The sequence below is a fragment of the Leptodactylus fuscus genome, chromosome 6 (genome assembly GCF_031893055.1).
Source record: "Leptodactylus fuscus isolate aLepFus1 chromosome 6, aLepFus1.hap2, whole genome shotgun sequence".
Taxonomy (NCBI): domain Eukaryota; kingdom Metazoa; phylum Chordata; class Amphibia; order Anura; family Leptodactylidae; genus Leptodactylus; species Leptodactylus fuscus.
The window spans coordinates 132,611,040-132,623,660 of NC_134270.1; the positions used below are offsets into that span (position 1 = coordinate 132,611,040).

Below are 12,621 nucleotides of genomic sequence, written 5' to 3' on the forward strand. Positions count from 1 at the left end.
GCTGTACGGTTCCTAGAAGTCTCCGCGGAGGGGGCGGGGTCTCCGCTGGCATCATGGCGGACAGTGACGGGGAGACCCTGGAGTCCTGGCTGAGTGAGTGACAGACAGCGACACCCGCCGGGTCACCACCTGTCACCTCTCATAACTCACCCACATAGCTCGTAGTGATAGGAGTCGTACTCCCCGCACATGCGCAGTGACGTCCCCGGTATATGCTAGGGAGGGTACAGTGTAGCCGGGCTGGAGCCATAACAGCTGCAGTACAAGGGGCATGGTGCCAGTCTGACAACCCACAAGTGGGCAGAGGTCTCATGTCATGTAGTCTGGACGTCAGTTATGCCTGTGCCCCCTTGTATTGCACCTGGGCCACTTGCAGCAATGTGTTGCACTGTATAAATATGGTGGGCACTGCGCCCCCTGGTACATTACACATGGTGGCATGTTAGTGCATGTTCCATTGGTGACTGTCCATGATTTCCATCCATTATTGCCACTCATCAAGGCTGGGTTTACACACTGCAGATGTGGCTAAAGCCAAAAATGTGCTGGAGAACCAATTCTCAAATATATTGAAGCTGAAAGCACTTGTGTTAATGGCGGGTATGGAACAGATTACCCCACACCCAGTAACATTGAAAGTGCTTTCACCTGAAAAACCATAAAAACATGCCAGCGTAGTTTCAGCTTTAGCATGGGAACATTATGGCCGTGGTGCGTTTTTGCAGTGTGAACTTGGCTTAACACTTGTCTAATGGTGCTAGGTGCTGTGATGGAGAAGTTGCGTCTGCGCTCTCTCCATTCACACCTAAGTATGCTTGTACTATATTCTCATCTGCATTGGTGTTGAATCTGTATAAAATACGCTCGCTGATTCTGAACGTGTAACACGTTCCGTATCAGAGGCGTTAAAACCGATCCCATTACTTTCTATGGGAGCCGGCATACGTGCACTCCCCATAGAAATGAATGGGATGTTTTAATGCCGCTGATTCGGAACGTGTTACACGTTCAGAATCAGCGAGCATATACTCCGTGTGAAGAGGCCTTTACTGTCCAGTGAGGTCAGTGTGAAAAAAAAACAAAAACGGATCCCCAGTAGACCTCATTATAGTCAATGGGGTCCCTTGGGATTCATGTTTATGCATCAGATTAGAAGAACGGATTAAACAACTCACATGTGAGCGCACCCTTACGCAATTTTATTTATTTTCCATATACCATCCATGATTGCTGATACCACATGGACTCATTCATTTCTATGGCCCAAAACACAGCCATATTTTTTTACGGATCCATTTGGGGGTTATAGGCCAAGCCCAAGATATGGAGCAGGTGTGTGGTCATCTATTAATTCTACATCTGGATGTGGCAGCCAGAGGCCACCTTACCAAGTGGGACAGAGGACCCCCATTGTAGGTCCTAGTGGTGGGACTGGCGTATATCACACATGTATAGCATATACTGTCTATGCTGCTACTTTACTGTAATGACAAGACTAATTCTTATCGAAATAATCAGATATTCCCTTCTGTGAAAAAACATTACTTCTCATGTTATTGATCCATGTAAGCCTAGTAAAATGACATTTTTAGCATCATTAGATGTAACATATTATGTAAATCAGGTTTTTATTGTAAAATTTAGTTAATTTGTTTTCTTATTTTCCATTTAAACAATTTTGAAATATTCCAATTCGCACAAAGGTCACAAGACTGGATGTACTGGGACAGGATGAGCAGAGTCATCTCATTCTCAATACAGGGTGACTGGTTTCTTGAAGGAAGGATAGCATCATTGTATTCACCTATATAACTCTGCATACATGTCCACTGTTATTCTCTAGGGCAGGGGCTGTCCTTGGCCGTCTCCACCAGTCCCATTGTCATTGAATAGAGTGGCAGTCATGCAGTGACTAGCTTAGGACAAGTCTTTAATGTAACGTATAAGATATTACCTTCTAACATGGGCATAGCCATGGGAAGTACCTAGTGCATGGGTAGCAACCGGGCTCTGCAAGGCAACAGCAGTGTTATAGCTAGAACATGATAAGTGGGGGTCCCATTAATAATTTAGCATTGGGGTCCAAGAGCTTTAAGTTACGCCTCTGCCTTTAAAGGTTTCATTATGGTACCTGATCCCACTTGGCCTAAGGACTCAAGTCATTGCCTTTCCTTCTTTCATTCTCACTGCAGATAAAGCCACAAACCCCTGTAACCGACAGGAGGATTGGGAATATATTATTAGTTTCTGTGACCAAATCAACAAGGAGCTTGAAGGGTAAGTCAAGGGTTAATATTGCGCTCTTGGGGGATGGGAACAGGTCTAAAATTCATTTAGAATTTGTGCTTTGAGACAGTTGTGAAATGCAGCGCTGTGTTTCTGCTCAGTCCACAGATCGCAGTCAGACTCCTGGCTCATAAAATCCAGTCCCCGCAAGAATGGGAGGCCCTGCAAGCCCTGACCGTGAGTACATTGCACGCCCTGGTACCTAATTTTTATACCGGTGTCTGTGGGCATGTTCACATGTAGCAGAATTGCTGTGGATTATTGTGAAAAAACTACATGCACATGGGGCCAGCAGCATGCCTTAGGATACGGGGTGTACAGCGGGGTGCTGAGTAGTTACAGTGGTTCTCCTCACAGGTTTTGGAGGCTTGCATGAAGAACTGCGGCAGAAGATTTCATGGTGAAGTTGGTAAATTTCGCTTTCTGAATGAGCTGATTAAGGTTGTATCTCCAAAGGTGAGTGTGACCTGACCTCATGTGTTGTGGTGCTGACAGGAGGATCTATCTGGATGACTAGTCATTGCTTGTCACCATCTACATGTATCACATATACAGTAAAATCTATGAAATAAGGCAGTCAGAATAATGTTGACATTCTTTACAGTACCTGGGAGACAGGGTTTCGGAGAAGGTGAAGAGTAAAGTTGTGGGCCTGTTATATAGCTGGACGGTGGCTCTTCCAGAGGAGAATAAAATAAAGGATGCATACCAGATGCTGAAGAGACAAGGTGCGGCCTTCTCTATACTGCTACCCGTACATGTACTACTGAGGATGTGTTCTTGTCTGTGCAATGTCCCTACTACCAACATTTAGCACCGTTTCACAGGATAGGGGATAAGCAGCAAAAACGAGAATGGAGGTCCCCAGAAGGTAGTGTACATGTGTGACCATCACTCCATACACTTCTATGGGGCTGACCGAGCACAGTACTTGACTAACTCCTTCTGTTCTGTAGAAATTAATTGGCTGCTGGCCACTTATCCTTGACCCCTGCTCTATTTTCGGTGTGTGTCCCAACAGAGGGGCAACCTCTTTAAAGTATGTCCTGACAATACACATTGATGATTTCTCCATAGTAAAGGCTGTCAGTGTTTGGTCACAGGAGGGCTGACTCCAGGACTCCATCAGTAATCAGAACAGAGAAGCAATGGCACCCTCAGTGTTTAGTGAAAGGGACTGAGCTTGCAATGTGAGGCACAAGGAACTGTACAGATTAATTGCTATGTCTGGGCGACCTGTGCCATATACAAAACGTAATAAACATGAGTTTTTGGGCACTATATCTGTGCCTGTCATCAGGTATGTTTGTTTTTTTTCTTTCTTGTCAGTACCCTGATACAATAGTGTGATGGGTACATGTGCACGTTCATTCAGTTTCTATGGGACTAACAGAGGTAATAGAGTACATTACTTGAATATGATAAATGTTGGTTTTGGGAGAAACCTTTGCAGGCCTCATGCACACACAGGCTAATACAGTCCAGCAAACTCAGATCATATAATCCCTGCATTTGCCAAACTGAATTTGGTCAGGAGACCGGGGCTGCTTGCATCCTATTGATCTATGATGTTGGAGATCCTTGCCTTCTTGTGTCTTCACTGTCCCATATTATGTACAGTACAGGTTAGTGGAGATACAAGGAGGCAGGGATTCCTAGCATCATATATCATTGGGCTGCAAGGAGTCCTAGTGTCAGAAAACGAGGGCAATATAGAGACCAGATTTTCTGGACCTTATTTGCCAGTGTGCATGGGGCCTAACAACTGATTTCTTTACCAATATGATGAAATACCTTGTGTAAACCAACCTGTTTAATTTTTGCTAACAGGACCATACCTATTGCAAGGTAATTCTGACAGTCCTGTGACTATATGTGTATGTCCTTAGTTTTGATAACGTCACTGTAAATCTCTTCCCCAGGAATTGTGCTCGCTGATCCTGTGATCCCAGTGGATCGAACTTTGATCCCTTCACCTCCAGTTCGACCTAAAAACCCAATTTTTGATGATGAAGAGAGATCTAAAGTATGTAGAGGGCCTTACGCCAGGCACTATTTATCCTGCTTTGTTGTCACATTCCCTCTATATTTGGTGTCTTTTTACCTTTCAGTTGTTAGCCAGACTGTTGAAGAGTAAGAATCCAGATGATCTCCAGGAAGCAAACAAGCTTATTAAATCCATGGTGAAGGAGGTGAGGACATCCTTATAAAATACATGGTGATATCTGTGGATATTGCCTGCAATATTACACTTAAAGGGGTTTTCTGGGATTTGTCAATTAATGATCTTCCTTAGGATAGATCAGTTGAAGATCAAAAGTGGTCCAACAGCTAAACCCCCTCCCAATCAGCTCATTGAAGAGGCTGCAGCATTTGGGTGACCATACTTATAAAGCACAGTGCACAGCCTAGTCACTGGAATGAGACTGAGCTGGATATTCCCTTTAAGGCATTGGTGTCGTATCACTAGAATATTATTACAGGGTTCTGAAGTGTGTGATCTCAGATGGTCACAATGCAACACAAAAAAGACACCTTGCCGTTTGTCTGTTGGCAGTTCTGCTCAATGTTTTCATAATTGGAAAAAAAAAATCACACCAAGTTGTTGGAATTGAACAAAACTTTCTACAGAACCTGGATATGTCAAATTGTGTTCAAGTGCATTGTAAAGGCATGTCTAGTAGAGATGAGCGAACACTGTTTGGATCAGCTGATCCGAACAGCACGCACCCATAGAAATGAATGGAAGCACCTGGCACGGCCACCGGCAAAGTGTACGTGCCAGGTGCTTCCATTCATTTCTATGGGTGCATGCTGTTCGGATCGGCTGATCCGAACAGTGTTCACTCATCTCTAATGTCTAGCAGTCAACCATCTCTCACCAAGAGGTATATAGAGGCAAGTGTAGTAGTCACCAATCTCTCACCAAGAGGTACACTACCTAAAAGTAGCCTCTGAGAGCTTTTTTTTTTTTATAGGGCAGCAGGGTAAGCACTTTTATGTTCCCTTGTGACAAGACTGTGTCTAAATCCCATTATAAATCCGTGTAAATGATCCATTCAGTGACAGTGTGAATGGATGAATGATTGGGATATAGTATATTAGAAAGTAATTTTAGTTTGTTTTTCCTTGCCAGCATTGTCTACTCCCGCTCTTTGCTTGTGTCCTAACCCAACATTTGCTTACTTGTAACTGTAATGTTTAGGATGAGGTGCGGATGCAGAAGGTGAGTAAGAGAGTCCACACTCTGGAGGAAGTGGATAACAATGTGAAGCTGCTGCAGGAAATGTTAACCCATTACAGCAAAGAAGACTCTTCAGAGGGGGACAAGGAGCTTATGAAGGTACCAGACTCTTTACTTGTCCAGCAGGCTCATGTGTGACTTCTGCATGTCTGTAAGCTCAGAAACCCGATTAATACTTACATAGTTGTTTCTTGTTACTTTCTTTTTTGCAGGAATTATTTGAGAGGTGCGAGAGCAAAAGACTCACCCTGTTCAAAATGGCCAGTGAGACTGAGGACAATGATAGCAGCCTGGGTAGGAGAATATAGTCTGTGCATTGCTTTTATTTCCTTTGTTACTGCTTTGAACTGAGGCCTTATGGACATTTATCGCAGCGGGTTAGCCTCCATGAGGATACCCCTCTACAATGTACAGTAGCAATATAGGGGATAAGATTAAACAAATGTCATCCATGTGATACAAATAAGACCATTTCATCCACAACTTTCAGTCTTTGCAATGTAATGGTTGAAAGCTTCATTAAAAAAAAAAAAACACTCAATGCTGTGTTTTTTGCGACAGCATCTTCAACAGGGAAATATAGATTAATTCTGCAGCATGTTTATCCCGTCCCAACTCATGCTTAGGCCCCATGCACATGACCAAGTGTGCATCTTATATGGGGCTGAGCTTGCAGTGCAATGCACACAGATGACAGTCAAGGTGACATCCAAGTGCGTTCCGTTATGCATTTATGTCTATGCGGGCTTCCAATTCACTCCAATGACATTGAGCATGATTAAAACCTGCTTTATAATCATCATAGTCATCGCAACGAATCCTAATCCCCCCATAGACATGAATGCATAACGGAACACACTCGGGTGCCCCTCATTATGTCATCTGAGTGCATTCTGCTGCAAACTCAGCTCCACATTGGATGCAGACTCAGTCGTATGCATGGAACCGAAGCCTTATGGGTATTTATGGACATGTCTGCTTCTCACATGATTGATTCCTGTGTTCTCCATATACAGTCCTATTGAGTTTTGGATGTTTTATGTCCTGGACTGATTTGTTCCTCCTGTCTGCACTCTGTGATGTCCATCTTGTTTGAGAAACTTCATTTACCTTTGTTAATCCAGGGGACATTCTCCAAGCTAGTGACAACTTGTCTCGTGCCATCAATATGTACAAGAAGGTTGTAGAAGGTCAAGACATCAACGGTGAACTGGACCTTCCAGAAATAACAAATAATAATGGTCAGTGCCTGCCGCTGTTGTTCTGACGTTCCCTTTGTTCTTTCTGGTCTTTACTTCCTGGACCCGTCTCAGCACACAGGAAATGCCAATAAGTACCGTCAGCCAATCACAGTCATTTCTTTGTTTTTTGCCCAATCAGAATTGACAGAGACCAGCACCAGTCTGCCCACTCTAATCGATCTGGCAGGGTTTGAGTCTACCAGCCCACCTGAAGACCCACTGCCACTGCCTCTGCCACTTCCTGATGTAACAGAGCAGGCACCAGCATTGATCCCCATCCTTCCTCCTCCTCCGCTTGTACCCACACAGTCCAGACCTCTTCGCTCTTCTTTGGATCACGCTCTGACTCACATGAACAGTGCGACCAACTCGCTTTGTCTTCTTGATGAAGAGCTGCTGCATCTAGGTAATAGGTTTATTATTGGAAATAGTGATCTTTATGTAATAATGGTGTGATAAATTACTGGTTGTGTAGTCCCTAGCTCCCTATATTGTCTATATCATAATAGGACAATTATTCATTACTACAAGATGGAATATTTAATACAGATATCCTTGTTACTTCTCATTATGTGAAACATATCAGTGTCACCATGTATGGTCAGTGTGAATATAGACAATAGATCATCTTCACTACTGTATGGCCACTATGAGGATAGACGATAGATCAGCTTCACCACTGTATGGCCACTATGAGGATAGACCATAGATCATGTTCTATTTCTAATGTCCCTTATAACTTTTTTTAAGGTATTGATGATTCCCCTCCAAACGCAGCAAAAGAATCACCTGCAAACTCCAAGCCGGACATATTCCAGGTATTGACTTTTGTAAGAAGTCTCATTTGCTCTGTGTAAATTCAGGAGAACAGGTACCAAAAGTCTTCTATGCCTCGTTCTTGTGGATAGAGTGCCAGTGCACTTGCATGGTCAATGCTCCAGTCACTGCTATGGCGCTGCAGGAGATTGTATTCCTGGCAGTGAATGGAGCACCGGTGATGAAAACACACTTGACTCTCCATTCATTAGGAACAGGAAAGGGGGACGGACTCCCGTTCTCCTGATGATTGGGGGACTGGCGGTTCGACCCCCACTGACCTGAGACTTGTGCCTTATCCTTTGGATAGAGGATAAGTGTCCTTAATGGGACACCCAGTTAACCTAAGCTCTGCCTCTTTCCTTTCAGGTGGACAGCAAAGACTTAGATTTTTTTAGTGGACCATCACTTGATCAACTTACCTCAACAGCCACTCCACTGTTGGCACAACCAGTAATACCCATGACTTCAATTAATTCCTTCCCCTCACCCGCCACATATACTACTGCATTTAGTACTGATCCTGCAACAGTGCCCTTAACTGCCCCTCCTGCAGGGGGCATCAAACTTCATGAGCTTGAGGTTCTTGGGCAGCAACTTTTGGAAGAAGCAAAAGGGTGAGTTGAAATAATGCGTTCTTTTGGTAATGTGCTAACCCAGATAAGCAGATGCAAAAATATCTAATGGTTTTGCTTTTTAGAGCCTCAACTAAAGCTGCGGCTCCTGCTCCCCTTCCCAGCACTGTACCGACACTGATAGCAATGCAGCCTCCAAATGCTGTGGTAACTGCGGTTTCTGCACCATCATTCGGCACCTTGCCTGTTGCCCCAAGTAGCCCGCTTTTCCTACCACATCAGCAGGAAAGTCCTCAGAAAGGCTCTTATATATCCCTATCAAACGTGACTGTACCTTTAGAATCCATTAGACCAAGTAAGTTGTCTATTGTTGTCTATGGGGTTGTCTGTGGATAGGGCAGAAGTTGCAGATTTATGGAGTTTTAACTGCTGGGACCTCCAATATTCACAGGAATGGGATCCTTTGTATCCATGTCTGAACTGAGCCATGGTCATGCAGACGTATAGCAGCTCTATGTATTTCTACAGCACCTGTGAGATGGCCAAGCGTACTCAGCCACCTCCAGCAGTCCCATACTGATCATTGCTACCACATTAAGATTGGGTTACTAGGACCCCAGTGGTTGAACAACTACAAATCTACATAAAGAATTATTACATATTGTTAGATACGCCATATTTGGTTTGGCCTATGGGACGCTTACAGGTTAAGGGTGCAGATCTAGTGTATAGAGTTGTGGTTCAATGGTGGTCAAGATAAGCTCTGGTCATAGAATGAATTAGTAACTGCAGAGCTAAACTAATTCTGCAGCTTCCCTTTTGATGGTCTATGGTGTTCTGACCTTTAAACTCTTACTGATCAATAAATGATGACATTATCGGTCATGGGCAAATCCTTTTTATAGGGGTCCAACTGTTGGCACCTCCATCAATCAGCTGTTTAATGTAGTTGTAGTGTAATGTAGTTCTGTACATGTTGTAATGGCAGTACCTGACTGAGCTGCAGTACCACACAGAGCCACTACAGAATGTATGGCACTGTGTTTAGTAAAATGTAGGTTGTAGATCGGTGGAGGTGCTGAAAGTCAGACCTACACTAATCAGATATAGGTAGATCCTAATGTCACTAACACTTTGGATGTAGACTGCCTATTTGCTGGTAATATATAAGCTGCATGCTGGATAGACATCCCTATCGGTATATAATAAGTGATATAATTGGTTTTCAGGTTCCCTCCTGCCCCTGACTGCTTATGACAAGAACGGCTTTCGTATATTATTGCACCTTGCTAAGGATTGTCCTCCCGATCGTCCAGATGTCCTGGTGGTTATCATCTCTATGATCAACACTGCGCCACTGCCGGTCCGCAAAATTCTTTTTCAAGCTGCAGTTCCGAAGGTGAGTATAGGTGTATGCAGTATAGGTAAATTTAAGGTATGTCTTTAGTACTGAAGCACGTTATAAAATGACTGATACTCTCTTTTTGAACTCAGACAATGAAGGTGAAGTTGCAGCCTGCATCTGGGACAGACTTGGCAGCATTCAATCCTATCCTGCCCCCAGCATCCATTACACAAGTCATGTTGCTGGCCAACCCTATGAAGGTATATTAATAAAGAACCGCTCGCATGTGTATGTCACTGTGCAGGGTTACAAGCTATGCATCTTTATGCCATGATCTTGTATTCTTTCCCCCCATAGGATAAAGTGCGGCTCAGGTACAAACTGTCCTTTGTACTTGGAGAAGAGTCCAGCACTGAGGTGGGGGAAGTGGACCAGTTCCCAGACCCTGACCAGTGGGGGAAACTATGACCTGAGATTTCTATTTTTTAACTCAGACTGTGATACTGAATGTGAGGTGACATTGCTTCAGAATTCAGATTGTTTACAGGCTCCAGGTGAACTAACAGCCTGGACTTGGAGGCAGCAAGTAACAGGGACCCTCTCAGCACTTTACTTTCATCAACCATTAGGGCTCTTGGTCTTCTACTCCATTCATCCTTATACTGTTGTTTCTCTGATGCCCGCTAAGCCTGTCTCCTGTATAAACACTCAATGCTAGAGATTTAGGACCAGATTTTCAGATGGTCCACTTTTTCTGTATACAGTATTATGCTTATTTATTATAGAGACAAGTCTGTATAGTTAGATGTTAAAATTTCAAGCAAATACAGACCCCTCCCATCTTTCAATGGTCAGCTTATAGTACACATACGATATGGACAGCCATAAACAAGTTGAGTAGGTGGGGAGTTACTTAGCAGAGACCAAAGATTGCCTTTAGATTGAAGATTTTTTATTTTTTTGAGAAGGAGCGCCCTTTTTACAAGACAGGCCTCAGAGTGTTCAGCTAAGTACCCTAGGTCCAAATAGCTGGAGCCACTGCAGGGTTAATGTAATGCCACATGGCAGCCATTCTGATTAATGGTCTTTGTAATACAAGGACAGCTAGAGTCTGACCGGAATTAAAGTCACTACAGAACCGCTCTGCACTCTGCCCTCTCTCTGTCTATATGCCCTACATTTGGCATATGAGCCCCCCAATCAGAAATGAGTCAAGCTTATTGTATAGATTTCTATGTATACATATTGGATTGGGTTTTGATGTTCATGAGCTATCTTTATCATCAGCCATTAATATTTGTTCAGTGGGGGGTCCAACGTCTGGCAACCCCACCATTAGCTGTTCTCTGCAGGGCATCAGACACAGATGGCTCCATTCAACGTGTAGTGCTCATGCTGGGTTCCTGCAGGTCAGCTCTCATTGCCCTGAATGGGAATGAGGCCGGGGCTACACTGACTTTTTGTAGCCCTACTGATGGATTTTAACTATTAGGCGACAGCTGCAGGCCACAGGATTACATACAACTCAGTGCATCCATCTGGACTGCAGCTGTAGCTCAATAGTTAAAATAAATTAGTAACACTGCAAAAAAAAAAAAATCACTGTGTAGCCCTAGCCGTAATGTTGCCCTACAAATTAAGGGCATTTTCACACTTTTTGTTCTTTGTGCTAGCCATAAAATTATTGCACAGAATACAGAGCCATTATAGTCAATGGGGTCGTTCACACACAAAAACAATAAAAAAAAAAAAAAACAGATGAAACGGATTGGATACGGAACTACACTAGGCTGTACTACGTCCAGGGTTCTGTAATCCACAGAAAGCAGATGACACAGCAATACAGTGGGCAGAAATCCAAACGTACCGGATTTTAGTGCAACCACATTTACAACTGGTACCATGGTGTACAAATTGTTAGTAGCCCTAGCTCTAGCCAGAAGGTAGGGGCACGGTCAGCCATGAGGTAAATACTACTTTGTATTTAGTGTGCTCTCCCTATCTGTGGTGCAGTGTTTACACCAACTAGTCTGGTGGCCCAAATTTAGGCCATAGTCCAAAGACCAAATCCCCCCCAGTATAGTAATATAGCGGCAGGGCTGTGGAGTCAGTAGGCCCTGATCAGACTCCTTCATAAATGGCCATGGTCAGTCAGAAGCAGTAAAGATCCTGTGTGATTGAATTCCTATGAACGTCAATATGGAACAAGTTATACATCCCATTCATTGTACAATATTAATAATTGGATATTATTAAAAATTAATAGCTGTATTCGGTCTGGAAAATACAGCCTGCATGTGGAGTGTGTCTCCCGCACAGGACTAATTTAGGGTTCTCCCCCCTCTAAGATCTGGAAAGACCCTTCTTTTGTATGTAAAAGTTGTTTAATCCCATATCGACATGATAGGGAATATCAGTGAAGACCCCCAAATTCACAAAAGACATCCAATCATGCCTATAGGACAGTGATGTCCAGAAGTCCCATTGAATCAAGGGAGCTTGGACTGCTTTGATGGTGGGGGTCACAGTCAGCTATTCTGTGGATATGGACAAGTGTCATTACTGAGCAAATTCCAGCAGCCGTGAGCATTACCAATAACAGACTCATTGAGGGCAACATTACAAATGCAGAGTTATATTGCTTAGTAAAAAAAAAAAAAGACAGAATTTCTATCCTGCACATATACCGTTTAGAGACCCAAAGTAGATTTTATGCAGTAAATTTGATGACTAGGAGACTCCAGAGAGAAAGATCCCCCTTAGCTGTGCCACAAAGGAATGAAACCACACAGACGTCTCATTTTTATCCCGTTGATTGTACTATATAGAATGGGCATCTCCAAGTCTCCACAAGACTGTCGGCTGTGAATCTTAGAAGTCCTACCATTGTAAGACTGAAAAGTACTGTAATATTTGTTGTGTGAACATGTCACCAAGTACAGATCTACAGTGTGACTGTCAGCTTAACTCTTGATCTTGCATGTTTAATAAAACCTTTGTCTTGTTTGTTCTCAAGTTGTCATTTCTATTGGTTTCCACAGTCATAGAGACTTGTGCAAGTAGAATGGCTATACTGTCTTGTTTTATCAAAACAGAACTGGTCACAAGTGAAAT

The 12,621-nt window shown here is 43.4% G+C and overlaps 1 protein-coding gene across 1 annotated transcript; it reads left to right on the forward strand.

Annotated features, from left to right (window-relative positions):
• Positions 1 to 24: 24 nt before the first annotated feature.
• GGA3 (golgi associated, gamma adaptin ear containing, ARF binding protein 3) lies at positions 25 to 12,517 on the forward strand. The gene is made up of 17 exons (XM_075277227.1): positions 25 to 93; positions 2,193 to 2,277; positions 2,388 to 2,463; positions 2,644 to 2,742; positions 2,891 to 3,014; positions 4,209 to 4,312; positions 4,398 to 4,478; positions 5,492 to 5,629; positions 5,743 to 5,824; positions 6,655 to 6,771; positions 6,911 to 7,177; positions 7,522 to 7,589; positions 7,957 to 8,204; positions 8,288 to 8,517; positions 9,392 to 9,561; positions 9,657 to 9,767; positions 9,865 to 12,517. Exons 1-17 carry the CDS (start codon positions 54 to 56, stop codon positions 9,973 to 9,975), a joined length of 2,151 nt encoding a protein of 716 aa, XP_075133328.1. The 5' UTR covers positions 25 to 53; the 3' UTR covers positions 9,976 to 12,517.
• The last annotated feature ends 104 nt before the right edge of the window (positions 12,518 to 12,621 follow it).